General features: G+C 29.2%; 1 protein-coding gene and 1 long non-coding RNA gene across 4 annotated transcripts in view; both read right to left on the reverse strand.

Annotated features, from left to right (window-relative positions):
- Positions 1 to 8,731, reverse strand: part of LOC106682989 (kelch domain-containing protein 1) — a 35,883-nt gene extending 27,152 nt beyond the window's left edge. Inside the window, exons 1-2 of one of the 3 annotated variants that reach the window (XM_014424179.3) lie at positions 8,349 to 8,731; positions 7,866 to 7,962 (exon numbers count right to left, since the gene is read on the reverse strand). Coding sequence is in view for 1 of the 3 variants with exons in the window: in XM_014424182.1 (XP_014279668.1) it covers positions 4,546 to 4,551 (6 nt within the window). In the remaining 2 variants the exon portion in view is untranslated. Of the gene's footprint in view, positions 1 to 4,545; positions 4,567 to 6,683; positions 6,703 to 7,865; positions 7,963 to 8,348 lie in introns of those variants that run through there. The other 2 variants (XM_014424183.1, XM_014424182.1) reach the window with 2 other exon arrangements.
- Positions 8,732 to 17,069: 8,338 nt separating this feature from the next.
- Positions 17,070 to 23,178, reverse strand: LOC136795231 (uncharacterized). The gene is made up of 2 exons (XR_010842804.1): positions 23,085 to 23,178; positions 17,070 to 17,319 (listed from the first exon to the last, which is right to left on the reverse strand). It is a non-coding gene; the product is annotated as an uncharacterized lncRNA (long non-coding RNA).
- Positions 23,179 to 23,505: the final 327 nt, after the last annotated feature.

The following is a 23,505-nucleotide window of genomic DNA, read 5'->3' on the forward strand; positions in this document are numbered from 1 at the left end:
GAGGTAGAATGTAGTAAGCTAAAAATCTTGAAAATTAAAAGTAATTCAAGTTTAAGTTAGACCAATTCTAGATCAGTTTAAAGCATTTGTTATGGAGTTTCCGGAAGTGATGATGAAATTTTTACTGTAACAAATGACCAAAGGGCTTACAAAAATTAAACATAATTCAGAAAAGTCAAGTTCCACCCCACAAAGCCTGTTGGCTATTGGAAAGTAGGTACATCACTAAGTTAAAATTTAATTTTGATTCTGCAAAAACTTTACTGAGCACATTTAAAAACATAAAATGTTTAAGTTCCAAAGGCTGGTAGAGGAAGAACAAGTAAATGTAGCATTGGGAAAGGGTGATGAAGATGTACAACATAACAAAGAGGACAGGGATGTGGTTGTGACAATGAAAAAACAAAAGCTACCTGGAACAGATTTTTTAAAACAGAATGATTAAAATCCGCAAACTAGGAGATTGTAGGAGTGCTTCAAGAATTAATATAAAATAATTGGGAAGAAGAATTGATCCCAAGGAAATAGTTAAATTGCCAGATAGTGCCAATTTATAAATGAAATGGGAACATTAAGCAAGGCAAGAATACCAGGAGAATCACATTTTATAAAAGGTCATCTTTATTGCTCTGTATAGTAGAATTAGGCCTTATCTAGAGAGGGAACTTAAGGGCTACTAAGGAGGTTTTCCATGCAACAGATCCATGATAAACTAGATAGATACAACAGATCCATGATAAACTAGATAGACACAACAGATCGATGGTGAACCTAGATAGATACAACAGATCCATGGTAAACTAGATGGACACAACAGATCCATGGTAAACTAGATAGATATAACAGATCCATGGTAAACTAGATAGATACAACAGATCGATGGTGAACCCAGATAGATGGATAAAAAAAATGGACCTTGATGGATGTATGCTCAAATGAGTGAAGCATCGGACTAATTAGCAGGCTATTGTAACAGGTTATCAACCTATTCTATCAATAGTGGGTGTTTATTGATCTCATATATTCTGAAAGTCCAATACAAAATAAAAATCAATAATGTTATGGAAGAATTTGATTGGTATCCGATTTGGATTTCAGTGTGAGAGTGCTGTCCTAACATGTTTGGCTGCTCTGGGCTCGAATGGTACTAAATTAAACTTCATTGATCCAAATTATTTTTTTTAATACAATAGAGATTTTAACATTAATAATAATCCAAGAAGGACTTAATTATTACCTCAAAAATTACTGTAATTAACAATTAAAGATCTAAAGGAAAATTAGAAATGATTGAAGTGAGCCCTTATAAAATAAATCCCATTGCATATCATGAGGTGTCCTCTACTTATAATAAAATTAAAATAAAAACCAATGAAATGATGATAATTATCGTAAGGATCAATTAATGATTTATATACATATTTACAGATTATAAAGGAATATTATAAATGCCCAATAATATTTTGTATTAAATATAAAGTAAAAGTAAATTTATTTGTCTATCCATTTACAAATTTTAATTGAGAATGAGAAATTTATGTGCTATTCTTTGGAAATTGAGTAGATGAGAAGTGATTAAAGATACAGGATTTGAAGGTTCGAAGAGTAGAGTATTAGGGCAATAAATAAAAGAATAAAATTGCAAATCAAAGAGAAAACGTGTTTGGAAAGTTCTGTCAAATATTGCAGTTTATAGGGCAGTTATATATAAGTCTGAAGGCCACAGAGAATGTACTGAGTATTTGAATTGAAGGATATCGAAGACATATGATGGATGGAGGCATTGGATAACTTAGTAGAGGAAGGATGCCAGGAAAGGAAGGGTAAAGCTATTTCAACTCTTCATTAAACTAGGTGAAATAGATTTAGCGCGGGATCCCAAAGATGAAAAGTATGAAGCAAATAATCAAACGTTTTTAATTTTACTTTGAGATCCCCAGAGACTCCCCTGTAGTCCGAACAACAATATTCAAAGTGGGAGGAACGTAAAGGAGGTAACCAGGAGCTTATGGGTTTCAAAAGGAAGTCGGTAATTTTTTAGTCTTTTTGAGGTGGAAGAGATGGTTTTTTGAGGAGAGAGTTTGGTTAAAGATGATGCTGATGTTTTTGAGGGTTGGGGAAAATGTCATCGGATTATTGTTTAGGAACAGAGTTAAGTTAAACAATTTAACTTCACACATTTTAATTATTATCTTTACTACTCTAATGACTTGAGATAGAGATAATTGTGTAATTGGTTAATTGGTTAATATATTTTTTTAAAACCTCAATAATCAGATTTTTTTAGTTTAAAAAATTATCTTTCCTAATCATGACCTATTAGGATTTCTATACTACGTGGTAGTTTTCAATTAATGTTTAGGGGTTTGGAATAGTCAGTTGAATTGTGGGGAACCAAAATAAAAATTCTTGGAGTAATTCCTTATAATAGAAACTTTGTAGAAAAATTATATTAAAATATTTGATAACAAATATTAAAATTTGAAATTTTTACTAAAACCTTTGGAATGATACTTATCCAACATTTTTAATTGTTAAATTCAAATTAATCTTGTTTTTTTTTTTAAATCAAATATATTTGCCAAATTAGAAATATGATAAAAAAAAAAAAAAAAAAAAAAAAAAAAACTAAATAACTGGTTTTATAAAACTAAAGCACTGGTTTTAATGCAGCTTGGGAAAATGATTTTTGTTATTTAACTATTACTTCCAATGTAAGCCAACTAATAACAAAAATTTTTGACATTATTAACTTCTATTTTGCTTAAAATTGGAATTAATAAACAAAAAAAGAAATTTAGAAAATAAAGAGGAAACAAATAAAAGGGAATTTTAAAAATGCATAAAAGAAGTGAAAAGTAAAAGATATAGTAATACAAACGATGGTTTAATTTTTGTTAAAAGTCCAAAAATTCTAAAAGTTAAAAGTTCTATTATGTTAACAGATCTTTTATCTGGTCCTTTTCATTCTGAAGTTGTGCATGTTTGTTGTAGCCATGTCTATAAGATAATTTAACACATATATGCAATAAAGAACCAACCAATTTTTTTATTAAAATGTGTTTATTATTAGCTATGTTGATAATTTTTACAAGGCTTTCAATTTCGCAACATAAATCCAAGATATAGCATCCCTCTATAACAATAATAGCTTTAAACTCGGGGTTTTTGATATGAAGTGAAAAAAATACCAATATACCTTATAACCCAACAAAACTAACTGTCGAGTTATAAGGTATGTTATAACTCAACATTCTTTATTGCATATGTGGGTTCAATTATAAATACACATAATTATAATGACTAGTGGTAATATATTTGAAAGAACTTTATTTTTTGATTTTCTCAAAATCAGCTCTAACGATTTTTATTAAACTCTGCTTGTCCATGTACAATCAAGTGGTATTTAATAACATCTAGGTCTTATCCTCATTTAATTAGTTTTTTGCTGCGTGTACCGATTATAATGATAAACAGGAATTGTTAGGTATACTCTTTATTATTCTAAACAACAATGTTTATACTTGAACATAAAACAACAGATTCAACTAATATTCAGTTTTTTTAGACATACCAAAAACACTCCTAGTTAATTAATTGATCATATGGTGAGAGATTTAAAATGGGTTTGCCACTAAAACAAATGTAAAATAATGATACATTAAATGAATTATAAATAAAAATTGGTTTAAAAGAAATATACTACAGAAATAAAAAAGTTGATCATAATTTCGGTATTAGCACACCCATTTCAATTAGCCCCTTTGCTAACATCAACTATTGCCACTAAAGAAATTAACAATCTTGCCACCACAGTTTGAAAGGGCTTAAATACTGAATATCAAAAAATCTTCCTCAAAAGTACCTTTAATTCTGTTTATTTGAAATAATGAACCTAGCGGTAATAAAAAATGGATAAATATGAAAAACTATGAAAGAATTTGATGATTATATAAAGGAAAAATTGGGTTTTTAACCAACTGGCCAAGGCAAGAGTCAAGACTGACTGGGAAATACAAAATAGTGTTGTGAATTTGGGGAGAGTTTTATAAATAAACAGAAAAAGAGTATGTTTCTGAACAGACGCCAACAATCTTACAGAACCAAATCAAAGATTCCATGCCATAGGAACAGTGTCATCATTTACTGTTTTATTTACAATAATATTTACAAATCAAATAATAATACCAATTTTCTACAACAATTAGCCGAGAGCATGCAATTTTTTCTGATCTCATTCCATAATATTAATAAACATGTGGCATTATTATCTTTTTTTAAATTATTGTATTTTAGGCAGCAATAAAGAAACATTCAATATTCTCATCTCAAGAAATCCTAAAATATGAATTTTTATAGCATTAGAAAAATTAAATTTTTTATTAAAAAAAATTAAATCCAACAATATCTTAAATGCAGAATTTTTAAATACTTTTAATTTTTTTAAATTGAAAAATTAACCATTTCTCATTGTTAGTAGTAATAAATAATGGGTATATACAGAATTTGATAATAAACTGGAGGAGAAAATAAATGTTTTCTTACCTCCATGGTTGTTATGTCAATAGTCAGATTATACTTTCACTTATTTATACATGGAACATATTTTCATCCTGAATAATAAAGAAATAGCTTTTTTAAAACATACAAGACTAATATCATCTCAAAGTAGGGCAGTAAATGAAAGTTGTATGATGCGTGAACTACGCCAGATTTTTTTATGAACAACTTTTAAGAAAATAAAAATGTGGTAAGGAAAATAAAAAGTTTTTTTATTTTGTGGGACCACCACTTAACGAAAAAGTCAATGCCCCAAGGCCGGATTCGTACCGGCACCGCCCGCAGACCTCAGATCGATAGACTAGTGCTAGCCCCTGAGCTATGGTGCGGCCCTAGTGATGCTTTATTATTAATTATATTTACAAATTGTTTAGGTTACAAATAAACAATTTAAGGCACAAATCAAATAATGAAACTTATTTTCTACAACATAGTGGCACATCTGACAAAAAAAAAAGTTATATCTATTCTGAGTTTGACATATTCTATACATTTTATGTCAGACAAGGGTTACATTATGAGAGGACTACTAGTTTTGGAATAATCTCTATGACGACCCCAGTAGATGAAGTAACTTCTGTCTGTGGTTTTATTTTTGGAATATGTTCAATTAAAAATAAAATCAAACTGCAAAGCAAAGCAACGATATGATTTAATACTTTGTTTTTTTCTCTATTTATGGCATCTCACTTAAAATGAAATCTTTGGTTTTATTAAATCTTTCACAGAACCTTTTTTTTACCTTTAAAAAATATTTTTTGATAATCTTGTTGGTTTTGGAGTACTGTTAAAAGACAAATAATTGCATTACATACTTGCAAGTATATTATTGCACCTATTCTCGGTGATCATATAATAAGTGATCATTAAATACTTAATTACTCAACGAACAAATTTGAAACTTTGATTTGTGGTAAATCCAGAAAATAAATCTCTAAACTCTCAATCTGGTTAGATTTAACAACATACTCATTAAAATCATTATTTATTTAATATTTGAAAGATGAGAAACTTTAAAAAAAATAAAATATTTACTAGAGATAATTTTTTTTTTATTAGAAAATCATTAATTATTTCTTTAAAGTCTATTTTTTTAAGTACATCAGTTTCTATCAACATCAGTGAAAAACTGCTCAATATTTCTTGATGTTATCCTATTTATTATAGGTTCATTTTCGATTAGTTTTACTTTATTGATCACAGGAGTTGAGCCCCTTATGGATCACGGAACCCTAACCACAGGACCATAGAGCCTTTAGTGTAAATATGGCACTTTACAAGATATGAACTTAGGCTATTCCTTACCTAACAGTGCATGGTAAGTGAATCTTTATTCACCTCTCCCGAGGGGAAGTAAAATAAATTCTAAATTTACTGGTGGAGCAGTTCTGTCCCAGCTGGCACTTATTAAATACTTTATTACACTTTATTAAATATAAGCTGGTAGGGCGAATATGTCACGTCTCTGAGTAAAATGTATTGTTTGTATGGAAAACATTTATTATTAAAAAAGACAGTTATGATTTTGTGATCTTATATTAAAAAAGATTATTACCACTATCAGATCCAACAGAGGGGAGTAGACAGAGGTTCCCCCAGAAGGTTAAAAAGATCTAGTATATTATTTCAATGAAAAAAAATCAAACAATTCACACTTCTTTAAATCTTTATTATAGTGAACGTTTCAAAACTCTTAGCTCATTTTTAACCTACAGTGACATAATTCACATTTAACATTTAAAAATTTTATTGATATATAAATTAGCATTAGCAAAGAACATAAATATAAACAAAACATAATTTAACTCTATTCTATAATGAATGTATACCATTTTCAGTTTTAAAAAATTTCCGAATTCTTTATAACTTTATAATTCTTTATAACACCTGTATTTTAAATTCTTTAACTTTCATCTTATTGTATTATATATTATTTATTCTATTCATAAATTTATATTTGTTGTTTCATTTTCTTTGTGTAATATCAGCATTATCATCCGATTTTTAAGTTGCAATCTTATCTTTTTAAAATTTATTATCTTTAAAATTGAATAGTTTTCTTTCAATTATTAAAAAATCTTTTTATCTAAATTTAACTTCATCCATTAATAAAAAATGATTACCTTCAAAATGTCTTATTCATTCTAAGTTGAGTCTTAACTGCTGTACTTTGGTCTGTTGTTAAAAATAGGATTTGCATCTTATTATTATTATTGTTTATTAGCAGCTTTTATTTCTATTAATTATTTAATTAGAAATTTATTATATTTAATATATAAACATGATGTTTTCCCTTATTGTTTATATATGAGCTAGAATTAACCATGTTTTAAAATTTTTTATTAGTAATAAAAGTTAAAAATAAATTTAAAAACATTACATTTGAGAAAAATATTAAATACAATTTTTAATAATAAAAGAATTATTCACTAATGCACTCGTACAATAAAGCATCAAAATTGTTAAGAAAAATTGGAATATAATTAATGAAAGTATTTAAATAAAAAAGAAAAATATGTTTGTAGACAGAATAAAAATTTGTTTAAGCAATTTAAATTTAATAATGAATTTTATTGGAAAGAATATTGAATATTGAATGGATTATTCCTATATAACTAATAAGAGAACAAATTATTAAATCTCCAATTAAACCAATAATGATTTTAAATGAAATATTTAGTTGCTCTATTGATAAAAACATAAATTTAAGATATTAGTTATTTGAATATCTGAATATTGGAAATAGAAGAATTCACTATAACAAAAACAAAAACAAAACAAGACATAAAAATATCTAGATATGAGTTTATTTTCGATAATAATAATATAGAAAAATTCTATGTGAGAAAGGAAAATTCTAGCAACCTTAAAACTGAATAACCATTCAAACCACATCAATCATCAAATACAGTATGAAATGTAATTAAAAAAGCATTAGTAGTGACAAATAATAATAACTAATCAGAAACTATTAGATATATAGATGCCTATCAGCACTCAAATTGAAGCTAGATTAATATACTATAAAGTAGTTTCAAATGATTATCTTTGCTCTTGGCAGTTTCCATGACATTTTTCCATATAAATTAAAGAAAAGCTTGATTTCTTGTTATTTGGAAAGAAATTTTGAGAGGGTAGAATTTGATCAAGAGGGCGGCCTACTAAACGCATTTTGCATACTTACAGTTTTTTGAGTAAGTCCAAAGGAAAATTCATGTACCTCCTACATTAACCATGTACGGCCCTCCAGGCCGATCTGGTATTTAAATAAACAAATAAAAAAGAAAAAAAAGAAAAATTCAAACCTCATCTTTGTGAGAATATTTCCATCCAAAAACGTATATTTCTTCTACTTTAAGGGTTGAACTAATACCACCAAAGTCTCCTCTATCCCGAAAACATCTAAAATATCGTTTTGCAATAAAAACAATTCATTCATTAAACTAATCACTGATCTATTAAATTATATAATAAAAAGTTTTATTTTATTTTTAATTCATATTATTATTTTAATTTATTTCTTTACCGACTAAAAGAAGAATTTAAAATTGTAGTAGTAAGGTTTCAAGAAAAAGTATATATATAAAAATAAATCAGTTAATAATTCATCACAAATAAAAAAAATAAAGCTCTAAATGTAGATAACTATGTAGTATTATTTTAAACACAGTTGTTGCAATAAAGTTTATGAAGCTGTGTAAAATAAACTGCAAAATTTGATCATATTGATAAACATATACTAGAATTTTTCAAAATATTGCTATTTAAGTTTAAGTTCAGAATTTTACCTGATGTCTCTGGAATTATGGCTGTTCCTTCCCATTTGATTGTTATAGGTCAGTCATGTCATGGTTTTTATCAAGAAATGAGTTTTTTTTTTTTTATTATTTTTAATATTCTTTATTTAATGGCTTCACATTAAATCCAATTTCTTCTGGGTGTCCGCTAACCTCTTGGACAGCCTGTCTCTCTTGAATTTCAACCATCGAAGTCGATATTCTTTTGCTTTGTATCCTGCGACCAATCCCGTCAAAAAGGCTAATAACAAAGATAACCTGAAGGTATTAGTGTCAGAAATATCCAAATTGAGGTATGCCATCTTTTTGTTAAAGAGAATAAGATTATTTAAATCTCACTAAAGCCATTTAGTGATTTAATTAATTAAATTTTGCCTAAAAAGTTTATGGAACATATGGTTTATTTATGAGATTAATTATTTTTTCATTTTTTTAATCAGAGAATTAATTGAGCCGGTGAGAACCAAAGTGGTGTAATTAAAACTGTTCTCCGTATTCATTGTGGATTTAATGCAGATTAGGACGATACAGATAATTAGTTTAGATAATGATCTTTACCCATAGTGGTGTAATTAAAACTGTTTTTTTTTTAGATTTTCAACAATTTAGAAGAGGTAGTAACAAAGATTTTTTTAAGGATTAACAGCTTCTTGTGTTGAAAGTAATTAGTCTCAAGAATGTCCAACAGTTTATGAGCATTTGAAGTGAATACCCTCAGTAATTAATTTTTTTTTTTTATGTAGTTGAATTGTGATGAGAACGAAATGACTTACACCACTTTTGCTTTTATGGCTCAATTGTTCACTAGAATTCATCAAAATATTCCTATATATAGTCGATTTAATTTTTTTTTTACTTTTATAATTGTTATTTTCTAGTTTTATTTAAGGAGAATAGTAGTATATCTACGCAGAAATATTTACTTCTGGAAGATAAATCAATGCAATGATAAAATGTCAGGGAGGTTATTTCAGTGTCATATTTCATTGAAAAGTTATTTTTGCTGGAAAATGCCAAAATAATGGCCAAAAAATCTCTGTTTATTACGAATTGAAAAAGTCACAGCTCAAGATCATAACTGTCAGATATTTACAAGTACGCGTCGTTCGGATTGATAGTGCAGAGGTCTTCGTGATTGAAGTCAGTCACGTCAATCTGACTTTTGAATGATGACTGACATTCCGCTTTACCGTTTAGAGGTATATTATAAAATACTTCAAAAAATCAGAATGAGCCAGTTGTTCCATTTGTGAATGCTGTGAATTTTCGGCATAACTGTTCTGAAAACTGTCCTGTAGATATAGGTTTGTTTTCATTTCAGATATTATACATTTAGGAGGAAATGGACATCAGAATTAGTTGAATATATTTTTGGGCCAAAATAATATTATGTTGAATAGAACACGTGCGATATAAATCTCTTAGGACCCTTTGAAAAAGAGGAAATAGACGACTCTTTAATCTGAATACAAAACATGTTGTTATGAAATCCACTTAACGATAAAATCTCAAAGACATTCGTTAAGTTATCGTATTAGACTAGCCTAGAACATTTTTTGGAGAGTGAGTGATTTTACTAGTTTTGAAGTTGTTTCTTATTTACTGGGCGAGATATTTAATTTATATGTACGTATTTTAGTTTTACTTCACTAAACCAATAGATGATAGGGTTCTTACGCATTAACGCCACCGCAGTTGTTTGCATACAGCAATATTCTTGTTCGTACTCTTACGAAGTTATCTTTCGTTTCCTTGTTGCCTCATGACATGAAACTATATTTTGGTAAACGTAACTTTTGGAAATGTAATTTAAGACAGTGTGATCTAGCAAGGGGGACTTAAAAAAGACACCTGGTTTGATTTGAGTTGAATTCCACTTTGTTCAGCTTTAAGATTCATATACTGCTGGTATATCCTGACATCGGCTAAATTTTGTGAAAAGCAGCTTGATCTATCGGATAAAACTGTTATAGACTGAAATAACTACATGCGTGAATTATGTATCTTGGATATGGAAAATAAATTAGACAAGAAGATAGGTGAAGCAAATTGCATTGCGGAAATTGATGAAAGTTTTTTTACTAAACTTAAAAATAATTCTGGTTGAGTATTACCTGAAAAGTGGGTGTTTAGTGAGTGGTATATGTAGAGAAACAAAAGATTCGCTTGTTGTCACTGTTCCTAATAGAACCGGCTCTACCCTTCTTGATAAAATTATTGAAAACATTTCAGATGGTAACTGTGCTCTTGACCATTTATTCAATGCTTAATTGTTGTAGAATCAATATTGAAAATACTAAGTTTGATTTTATGGTGTTATCATGTCACGGAAAGGCTCATGTAGAGGTTAGATGAAATTAAAAAAATATATTATATTATGGTAGTCTATATTACTAATTTTTCTGGAAATGTGTTTTCAACCTAGAAAAAATAATTTTCTTTTTATCTCCATAATTTTATAATCAAATCATTTCAGAGTGCATATTTATCCATCTTCAAGTACTAATAAAAAGGTGAAATGATTAATTGTTTCAAATAAACAAAATTAAAGATATTTTCGAGGAAAAAAGAAAATGTCATTTAAGCCCGGTTAGACTGTTTCAACGAGAGTGAGACCTATTTGATATTAAAGAACACTTAACTTGTGAATAGATTTACCAAGTTTAATCAAAATCGTTTGAGTTGATTTTAGATAATTCCAAAAAAAGTATTAAATCGATTACTTAAAGTAGCGCTTAACGAAAAAGTTGTGCCATCCTAGGCATACCACCCGCCTTAAATATAAAATTTCATACTCGGTCATTTGGATTCAGGAGACCTCAAAATGTTTAATTCCGTCGAAAACTCGAATTCGATTTTTTTAACGACCTCCATATTTCCTCTTGCTATATATTCTATAGTACATAGATAGTGTACCATATTCCATTCATAGGTAAGTGGAAGTAAAAAAAAATATGCCATTATTCATTATTTCCATTTTCCATTAGTCCATAATTTCTTTTAATTACCTCTTTTTTTAATAATAACTTTGACGAGGATCCCAATTAAAATAAAATGAACAACCAAAATAATATTGTTTATCACAAATAAAAAAAACAGGATTTACTTTATTTTACCAAAATTACTATTTACTATTTTTTTTTTTTTTTGGCTTATTTTCCTTTAATTTTGTAAGAAAACAACGATGGTAAATTGTAACATTTAAATTAAATCATTCGAATCGCATATTGGCAAATATTAAAAAAAAAAAAAAAATACATCTTCCAGATTTTTATAATAACAAAACAATATACATAAAGTGAATTTTTTATTTGTAACATTTTTAATTATTGGGGCGATGTGGAATCCACAATGGCTTATAAGCTAAAATTATACAATTTTGAAATTATTTCTAGAGATACAACTAATTATTTAATTTATATAATACAGCTCTGATACAAAATATAACTAAAAAAACAAAACAAAGTTCATCTTTTAGGTAATTTGAAATAGGCAACTAATGATGATATATATATACATACTTTGCTTAGCATAACATTAGATGTGCTATGTAGTATTGATTACAATTTCATCCTTTATAAAGGAGGACAGACTATTTGTGGCATAAAAATCACTTGTCCATGCACAATTCTCGGACATGGTATGAATCGTGGCTTGTCGGCAGGTCGGGGTATAGCACACACCATAGAGACGACCAGAAATACCACAAGCAGCATCAACACCAACTTCATTGTCCTGGGAACAGAAAAAGTATTATTGCTTAATAACAATTATAGTTTGATTATAAATGTTATAAACAATATCATATACAATTATATTTACGATTGAGAGTTTTATGGCCAGAAAACTTCATAGCAGAGAAAATACAGTTCAATATAGTTAATACTTGAAAAATAATTAAAAATAGATTGTTTTGCTTCCCCACTACTAAAGGTATGGATGCTTTGTATGTATACAGGAAATGAAATAAGTGTATTTTTTTTTTGGCACATCTAGTTCTCGAAAACAAATCGTCCGATGAGTATGGGAGGGAATTAATGGTTAGCTGACAGTACCAATTTTTTTCCGAATGTTTGGAGCATTTTTAATTTTTTGAAATTTCAGATTCCGAATTGTTGATGGCTGTGAGAATGACCCATATCCATGTCTTTTCTTATTCAACCAAACTTTAACTAAATATTTTGATCAATTTACAATATCTCATTACTTAATCATAATTACAATAAAATAGTACTTCCTCTTATTCTGGTTGAATAGGACTCCTTGACTTCTTCGCACTACCTGTCTTATATTTATGAGAACCCAACTAATTGGCGGATTTTTCCGAATCGTGTTCTCAGACATTACTTTCCTTATTTTGCTAGGTAGTTTTCCTTATTATTTCCTTGCTCGTTTCTCCCAATCTATAGCCCTTGGTAAATCGAAGAACTCCCTCCGGTAAATATTTACTTTAGGTCCCACAAAAAGGCGCGAAACCATTTTAACTTCATCAGAGTGTACTTGGATAATCCGAAGGGACCCGAGTATGGACGACTCCTTATCTTAGGTTAATTTACAATTTAAACCACCTTTCAAGAGGAAAATTTTCTGTCACTCCAGACTTACTTCTTTCCCCCTTAGTTTAAGTTTAGTTTATAGTACATAACAGTCTTCGGCAGCATTTTCTACCACGTTTACTTCTTCTAACTTATAAATATCGATATTTAATACATCATTGATGTTTACGACCGACGTTACTCACGGCTCCTGGTACTTTTTGGATTATTTAATTCTACTGTCTGACAATTTTCAGTATTTGATATTCAATATTAGAATATATATTACGAAATCAAAATGTTATATATTACATATTTATTACATCACAATAAATTATAATACTTATACTCTATAACTTTAAAATAGATATGAAGCATTTATTTACTTATCAGGAAATATACATTTTAATGTTGTATAATATTATATATATTTTAATTATTTAATTATTTTTTCAAAAAGAACTAATATACACATTACCTATATTGTTTATACTTATATAGGACGTTGCTACAATTGTTTGGGGTAGTGGTATGAAATTTTCCGACAATTTTTATCTGATTTTCAATTAGCCTCGGAAAATCTTTAGAAAATTTACCAAGTGTACACTAAAAATACATATAATTATCATATATTTCTATATCTATTTAAGTCCTCATTGTTCCCATAGATATAATTCTGGGGCTTGGGCTGGGGCTTTGATCTACTCATTGGATATCAATCCCAAGTTTCTCCTGAATTTATTGGTTCGACTTCATTAGACTGTTTTCTCTAGTCTCATCTAGATTTAGTACAAGAGCCGCGAAGAAAAAAAGCCAGTTATTTCATCCCAATTTTGGATTACTTTCATATGCATGAAAACTAGGCATAATTACTAGTCAAAACTGATGTGTCTGCCAAGTATAGGTAGGGGGAATAAAAAATGGCGGCTGTTTCAAAACATTAATTTTTCATTCGGAGTTCTATATCTTAAAAACTATTAACAACACTAGAAAATCTAAAGTAACGTTATTTAAAGAAGAGTAAATTTGCTGAAATAGTAAATATAGGGAAAACGGTTCGTCCTATTAGACACTTGGTTGGAGGAAAATTGGGGATCAGTCTACGAATGGTCCAGTATAGATTTTGTTAATTGTCATCGACTATTTTCGCTCATAGATGCGTCAAAGTATTTTTCTCGACATAAATTTATTTAAAAATTGCTCCTCCCTTACATTTTATTCTCAAACGAGAAATCAAATTTAATTATAAATAAAAATATTAAACTCGTTTTTTAAGCAAGAAGTATATGTTATTATGTACCTACCATATAGAAACGTTGAGGAAATTATACTGACACTGACCTATGTACTTGGCAGACTTTTTTATTTCGTTTATTATAATTTCGTTCAGAAATAAAATAAATTAATTAAATAAAAAAATATAAACGAAGAGCTTTGTTAGAAACAAATATTAGGATTTATAGTTACAGTCATAAAATCTTAGTTTTATTTAATAATTTTTGGGTATTGGAGTAGCTCAGATTTCAATGATTTCAAAGAATGATCTTTGCCATAAGAATACGGTTATGAGGATCAATATCAGTGGTTCTCAAAATTGTTTGTCCTACCGCCCCCTTTCCAGGAAAAATATTACTTAGTGCTCCCTGAAAATTAATTTTTAAAAAAAAAATTGTAATAGCAATTAATTGGAAATATATATGTATTAATGTTTCTACCTTTTCGTAAAATATAGCAAAGAAAGGTGTTAATTAGAAACATTGAACTTTGAAATTAGGAAACTATTTATTGATCTCATAATAGAATGCAATATAAAAATGGTTAAAAAATTCGAAATCATTTTAATGAGAAGTATGAACCTGGTGTGCTGCTACCGATTTAGTAACCCTCGGCTCTATTTTCGTCAACAGTAATATTATTGACCGTTACAACTTGTAGTTATTCATCGCCACCAAATGCACCTGTGCAATGCAAATGCATCACCGCCCCCCTGAATCGCTGCAGCACACACTTTGGGAATCACTGATCAATATGATCGCGCGACCAATTATGAGAATAATACTAGAATATCTTAGCCAAAAATGGAACTTCCATCTTTTTACAGCGAACCTTTCAATTTCTGCTAATTCATATCTCTTTAATTAGCTGTCATCCAATTTTTAGTCTGGTAAAAATAGATTAAAAGTTTGTTATAACTGATTTCTATCAATAGTTCTTTTGTAAGAATGTTAGCAAAACACGATCGTAAAATGTTCACCTACTCTCTGAGAGTCCATAGGCCTTATATAGCAGATTTTTATTGCCAATAAATCCTGAAATAATTCAAGTAGCTGTAATATCATATTATGAACTACTCAATAGTGTATTTAATGAGCTTCAAATTGAGCCCTAATAGTTACTAACTATAATAATTACTAACTTAATATAATATATTTATATATAGATATAATATAATTATTATATATAATAATAATTACTAACCTAATAATTACTAACTTACGTCTTATGATCCATAAGATTGCTGTCAGAGTTTATTTGTTTTCCCAAGTTTACACTGGCCTTTTTTTATCGTCTTGAATTTTGAATGAGGTACGTAAGACGCTTTATTGGTATCGAATGACTTTTGATTTACTCTATTGTTACCAGATTTACTACGATTAATTTTTCAAAAATTTTTTTTCCTAAATAAATATGATCTATACTGAAAAAATGTTTATATATTTCGTTGGTCTTGGATGAATTGTGATGCGTACATAATACATAAATAGCATATTTTAAATGATAAACCTATAGCTTTAGTCCTTAGTAAATTGAATCAATTAATTTCTAGGTTTATTGTATTGTAAGGATAAATTTCTATATTATCTAGGCCAGCAATTGCCAAAGTGGTGGTACACGAGACCATTTCACTGGTCCATTTTTCCATCCCAGAAAAATGTAGAATTTACTTACTCATCACTTTAATTTATGTTTTAAGATGCATTGAAACACAATTCAATTCACAACAATAGGTGAAAAGTTATAAAATCGCTACTTCATAGAATAACGCCACATCTCGTCTCGTTTCGCACTCTTCTGATGTTTCACTATTTTATATGTCGCAAATGTTTGTATATTAGTTGAGGCAATTAAAGGTGGGTTTACGAACATATTGGGTTCAATATAAAATATTTTCAATGTATTAGTTTAGTAGTTTTTTTTGTATATTAGTGTTTTTTAAAGATAGGTATGATCTTGAATCTTAACAATATGCATATCGCAATTTTTTTTTTTTTTTATATTTATACTTTATTACTTATTTTTAATATATTTATGTACTTTATTTTACATTTTACCTAAGTACTTATATTTTATTTTTCTTATACTGTATTCACTTATATTTATTTATCCATGTTCTTTTTCTTATATTTATTTTCTCATTTACTGTTTCATTGTAAACTTTCACTTTACATTGCTTACAACATTGGATCCAAATATCCATAATCTTATTTCAAGTAAACAGGAACGTCCATCACACTGGGGAAGTATAATGCTAAAAGTTTGATATAATTAAACCATTTTTTAATCATTTTGTTTTTACAGTTTTTGTTTATTTTATTAGAGTTTATTAATAAAAGCTTTCATGATTTGGTTACAATTAATAGTTTCATGTTATTAACTAGGTACATTTTATGTGTTCTTCGATCACATTTTTTTTTATAAATATATTTAACTAGTGAAATATTCTATTAATGGTCCACGGGATTTAAATTATGAATTTACTGGTTCTTGAGGTAAAAAAAAAATGGGGACTTCTGATCTAGGCTACTCCTGACAAAACATATCTAAAATAAATTAATTTAATTTGCTAAACTTGAATTTTTCTGACATAAATAATTTGTGAACAAGGAGATTGATTATCTCAATACAGATTGAACTTAAGAGGGGTTCTAATCTGTAACTAATTTTTATTTTTAAATTTTGTTTTATCATTTCGAAATACAATATTTTGGATCATGAATAATTTGTGTAAATTTCTCATGCTCATGCTATTCTTCGGAGCATAGTTTAATTTAATTTCATATCTGATAGAATCTAACGCTGAAGTAACCTTGGGAAAAGGCATATTCCTTGCTATTATGGAATGAGGTACACCTACAGGTGCTAAGTGAGGATGGGGTATTTATGATTGATTTAGGCATAGTTTCAGTATTTTTATTTATTTATTGTAACATAGCAGTGGGAAAGTGAAGATGTAAAAATATTATGTGTTGTTTAATTATTACATCTTCATCCCTCACAATGGGGGACATACATAATCTGGCACATAAACAATTATTCCTGGCGGTACAATTTTTGGACAAAGCTTGGTTTCAGGTTTGGGCATGGCATGCACAATAGAGATGGCCAGAACAACCACTAGCAGCATCAACATCAACCATTTCATTGTGCTGGGAACAGAAAAAGTATTTTGGCTTAGTAATAAGGAACCTTAAGTTTGTCTATTTAGAGATATGTTATTAGAGGTATCTTAATTACTTTGGTGTACAACAAATGAACATAATAGAAGAGAAGATACAATTTAATATTGTTAGGCACTATTAAAATTTATGTGTGTATATGTTTTTTTTTTTGGTTAGGTCTATAGACATTGTACTTGTAGTTCTTTGGCAGCCCGAACCACGTCTGCCTGTCTTGGGCTACTGTTTTCAAGTTTACTGCATGCTGCTCCGTCTATCCATCTAGTTTTTGAGATCCTACATGGTCTCTTGCCAACTATACTGGGATTTATTGATGTGTTTAGGTGTCCTGATGGATTTCTTCGAGCCACATGTCCCGCACATATTAACCACTTTGCCTTCATATCACGAGATATTGACTGACTAATCTCTGCAAGCAATTCACTGCTAGTTCCTCTCCTCGATGTGTGTAGACTTTGTCCCTTGAGTCTATGAAGACTGATCCCAGAACGCTCCTGTAGTTCCACGGAGGACTTTCCGTTCAGATCTCAGTTTTGTTTCCTAGACTACCTGTGAGAGCCGAGGTCTCGCAGCCGTATATCAGAGCTGGCTTTATCATGGCATTGTATACTCTTAGTTTCCTCATTTTGTAAATTTTTAGAAAATGCTGTAAACATACACTCAGTAATTAAAAAAAAACAAATTTATCACTTTTCTTTAGTATTTACTGCAAAAGTTGCGTTTCATAACCACTAAATATTCATTAATTTTGACAGTGTAAATTCCTTGTCAAAATTGGGAGGCCTCCTTGGCGTCAAATGAACTGAAATTCGGTCTGTAGGGTATTTTTTTCGTTAGCCAGAAAAATACCATAAAAGCGGAAGGAGGAGGAGAAAAAATTCTCCCCCAGAAAAAAAAGTTGGTCCAGTCCAGAGGTTTTTAAGGTTCTGCTCACCTTTACAGCCCCTCAAAACTGAGTTAGAGGCTTTATAATTTGAATGCGAATTGAATTAGTATCAAAGAAGTGTCATCGGAGGGGGAGGAGGGGGGGGTCTCAACTTATTCTCCCTCTCGCCACTCCTTCATTTTATAAAAATAATGATAAATTTGTTAAGGAGAGGTTCAGAACAGATGCTATAAAGTTTGCACTCAAAGCTTTTGGTGTTTACTTTAAAGCATAAATTGTATTCACTACAGCAATTATACAACAGTATATTTCAAAATACACTCCCCGACAAAATCATAAGCCACCCTATATTATGTTAGTTTTTTTCATTATATAATGTAATGTTTAAGCTAAAGCAAATAAATGCTGTTCTAATCCCTTTGACTTTTGGAAGATCATATCTGTAATGAGTCCTGATGCTTCTTGCCTAAAAATTAGCTAAACTGTAAATATTTACATGCCACAAAAGTATAGGACAGCCTCTCAGTTCTTGTCAAAATAATGCTGTAGGAACAGTGTTAGTGAACACTACATTCGTTAATTCAATCAGAGAGTCTAATTAAATTTGATTAAGTAATGTCTGGAGGAAAAGTGTTGTCCAAGAGTAAAAAGGACGTGAATCAAACATTGCGCGATTAAAATTGCACAATATCGAAAATAGCTTGAACTTTAAACAGAAGTAGGCATCTCATAAGAATTTTCTTTAGGCTGGGTAATGATTGCGGCCATAAAAAAAGCACTGGTAGGAACGGTCCAAGAACAGCCAGCCATTTTACGTCATGCTTCCAACTCTTCAGCTCCGGCAAGAGAAATTCTTGAACAAGCTGGGGTCCAAACAAACATCAGGAATGCTCAACGCCTTTTGCAAAAGGCCCGTCATTTAAAGCGCCTTAGACTGAAGTCAAAGCCCCCTCTTTCAAAACCACACAAAGCCAACAGAAAGAAGTTTGTTCCGGAACACATCAAATGTGGAAAGAGATGGAAGAATGTTATCTTCAGCGACGAAAAGTGGTTTAATCTGGATGGCTCTGATAGATATCGACATTAATTTCATGATTTGCGAAAAGAAAACAATATTGTTAAGCAAGTGGCAAATTGGAGGAGGAGGTATCATGGTTTGGGCTGGGATAGGATTCTATGGAAAGACAGAATTAGTATTTTGTTCAGCTACATTGAATGCGAAAAAGTATGTAGACATCGTCCGGGAGCAAATTGTTCTTATAGGAAAAGAGCTGACTCGAGGGCGGTTCATCTTTCAGCAAGACAATTAGTGCCAAGAGCCCAAGAGGAGAAAAAAGGCAGTTATCTCACCCTAATTTTTGGTTACTTTAATGAAAACTATGTATAATTAATAGTAAAAATTGACGAGTCTACCAAGTATAGGTTGGAGGAATAAAAAATGGCGGCTGTTTCAAACCGTTAAAAAAAAAATTTTTTCATTCGGAGCTCTGTATCTTAAATTAAGATTCTAAAGTAGGAACAACGCAAGAAAACCTACGCCATTTAAAGAAGAGTGAATTTGCTTAAATATGAGCCCTAATAGAGTTATTTACGTTAAATAGTTTTCGAGATATAGCGTTTTAAAAAGCAGCATTTCATAAAAATGTTGTATGGGCTGTACTGAAAGATCAGTAGTTAGTGAATTTATTTTGCAAAATTCATATCTCAAAAACCATTTAATGTACAGATGTCTATTAGCAATAAAATTAAATCTAGTTTAATGAGCTATAAAGTAGTTTATGATGTTTATCTTCGTAGAAGTAATAGTTCACATGAAATTTGCTAACATAAATTGATTTATAGTTGTTCGGACAAATTTTCATTTGCCAAATTCATATTCATATGTGAATATCATAAAAACTACTACCCCTACGAAGATAAGTGTCTTGAACTACTTCATAGAAAGTTAAATTTAATTTATTTTGAGTGTTGGCAGACAATTGTGCGTCTTATGTATCTAGAGATATATTTTTTCAAATATCCAACATTTTATATGAACAACTAGAAATTAAAATTTTGTGAGTTTATTTTGTCAAAAAGCTACTACTCCTACAAAGATAAACATAATTAACCATTTTGTAGTAAATTTAACTAGCTTTAATTTGAACGCTGGCAGACATCTCTACGTTCAATGGTTTCTGAAATAAAGTTTTTCATAAATCAAATTTATTGTCCGAACTATAAATAAATTTATTTTAGCAAATTTCATGTAAACTATTACTCCTACGAAGATAAACAGCATAAACTACTTTATAGCTAATTAAACAAGCTTTAATTTGAGTGCTAATAGACATTTGAACGTCGCATAGTTCCTGAGATATAGAATTCTCAAAATAAATTAACTAACTACTAATCTTTCAGTAGATTTTTAAGAAATATTGTTTTTTATATATAAAAATATCTCGAGAAATATTGGACGTAAATTGCTCTTTCAGGGCTAATATTTCAGCAAATTTACTCTTCTTTAAATAATGTTCTCTTAGATTTTCTAGTGTTGTTGGTAGTTTTTAAGATATAGAGCTCTGAATGAAAAATTAATGTTTTTTTAACGGTTTGAAACAGCCGCCATTTTTTATTCCCCCTACCTATACTTGGCAGACTCATCAATTTTGACTAGTAATTATACATAGTTTTCATTAAAGTAATCAAAAATTGGGGTGAGATAACTGCCTTTTTTTCTTCCCTGCTCTTGTACTAAATGCACCTGTCCACACAGCTCGAATAGTAAAAAAAATTGTTTCCTGCCAAAAATATTTCCATCTTACCTTGGCCAGCCTGATCACCAGACATGAATATTATTGAGAACTGCTGGGGGAACTTTCTCGAGCAGTTTATGCTCGAGGGAGACAATTCAACTCCATAGAACTGAAATCTCACATCGCAGAAAAGTGGTCCAATATTCGTCCGAACTATATGAAGAAACTTTTTTACAATCTATTCCAAAACGACTGACTGAAGTCTTGGAAAGAAATGACGGTTCAACACGTTACTAAAGAGACTTATACAAAGGTAATAAATAAATAAATAAGCTGGCCTATATTTTTGTGGCAACCATTGAATGTGTTTTTTTTGGTTCAATTAGAAATATACTTATACCATAAATTTACTGGTTTTTATTTGTCATTGCAAAATCATTTAACCTAAACTATATTAATAAAGATTAATCAACTAGAATTAATTTTTAACAGAAAAATGAAGGTGGGCTTTCGTCAGGAAGGTAATTCAGTTTGTATACAATACCTTAATTTAATATTTTTTTAAATGACGAGACCAGGTTCGAAAAATCATTTACTCAATATGATCATATAAATAAACAATTTTAAATTAATTGTAACCTATAGTGACTATGTTGGTGGATGTACGACATGTCAGAATCTCAAAATAGCAGAGATCGTAATACAAATAATATTAGTCGGCAATCTCAATGTTTTCCAAACACAACACATCAATCAATTGATTAAAATAATTCTAATTAATTAGTTATTTGTATAATATAATTAAGTATGCTGTGAAAGAATTTAACATTTAATTAACTAAAAGACATATTGAAATAGGAAATTCTTTAATTTATTATTACATTGCTGATTGTTTATTATTATACTATCGCTGTAGCATTTTTTTTTAGCATTTTTTTAGGTTTTTTATTCTGTGGTAAATTAAAATTTTACTATAATTTTTTTTCTCGTTAGTTATGTATTTTCATTATAAAATTATATATGTCTTTATCTAATTATATAGTAATTGATATTTAGTTCTTTCTGAATTTAGAATTTGGCAATTAATATATATGTATATAATAATAATAATAAAATTAAAATTGTTTTTAATCTACCCCGGCAAATTATTATTATTAATATTTAATTCTCTATTTTTATATATTGCATTCATCAAATATTTTTTGTTGGATTATTGATTTTTGTTTGTTTTCATTAATTAAGGAATTATTTTTTGTTTGTAATAAAGTAAATTTTACTAGGGCGAAATGTTTTATTTAATCAGCCATAATGCTCTAATATATTGGGTTGCTACAATACACAGTATACTTAGCAGTCTTATTGGATATCATATGCTAACATAAAGTAATTAATTAAGACACATTTTTTTACCTCCTTTTTTCATAATTACTAAACATAAACTAAATTAATTTTTTTTATACCTAAGTTGCCAACATTTATTTTTTTTCTTTTTTTTTTCTTTCTCCTTGTTTTGTTCTTAACCTTATCTACGGTATCCTCTCTATACCTCTCTGTCACATCTTATATCTCTTTTCCATCGATCCGGGACAAATATTCAAATTATTATACAAATGTAATTTAAATTTATTGTTTAGACCTAAATGTTCCTTATGTAACCGATCTAGCCCGAACCTGATATTATTCCTTCCATAATAAACTCCCTAACCACCCAAACCCACTCGTTTCTAACCTTGCTTCCTCTTCCATTCCTGGCAATCCTCCATTCCGAGGCGCCTGAAAAGAAGATGACCTCGTGACCTTAGATTGTAAACTGTTTTTAGAGTTCTACTACTGGGTAGTTTCTCTACATCCTGTATCATATCATTATGTCATTATGATCAAATTTATTGGTTGTATTTTTTTATACAGTGGTAAATATCAATAAATAAAATAAAAAAAAAATTTATTGTTTAATTATGTGTCAAAAATATGTATTAAAATATTATTAGTATTTTTATCCTGATTATTTAATCCTTAACTGCTCACGTTGGATCATTATTACGTGACTCAGTAAACAAAATGACCTGCCGTGAGTAGTTGAGGTTTAATTATAATTAAAACAAGATAGTACTCACTCTCTTTGCTGGTAGATCACTGTTTGGTTTCTGCACGTTTCACTGTCTTATATTTAAATGAACACCCAACCTCCTAACCAGTGGAAATTCCCGACATAATATTCTCTGAAATTAGTGCCTTCCTTCCTTGTTGTGCTGGCTTTCCTTATTAACATTTTTTTTCCTAATCGATACGTTGGTCAATTATCCTCTCCAAACAGAATCAGGATAGGAATACTTTTTTAATAGGAAAGATATTCCTGATATTAAGATTAATTTAAAGTGTTACACCACTGTTACGTTCTGATTAATTTTGTATCTATTTTCTTTTCAAACAATCAATTAGCAAATTGTGTTTAAAACCAGTTTATTTTAAAGCTCTAAAACTGGATCTCATGAAAATCAAAAATCATTTTATTGTGCTGATTCTTGTACTATAATA

The sequence above is a fragment of the Halyomorpha halys genome, unplaced genomic scaffold, assembly GCF_000696795.3.
Source record: "Halyomorpha halys isolate HHAL.00 unplaced genomic scaffold, Hhal_1.1 Scaffold456.1, whole genome shotgun sequence".
Taxonomy (NCBI): domain Eukaryota; kingdom Metazoa; phylum Arthropoda; class Insecta; order Hemiptera; family Pentatomidae; genus Halyomorpha; species Halyomorpha halys.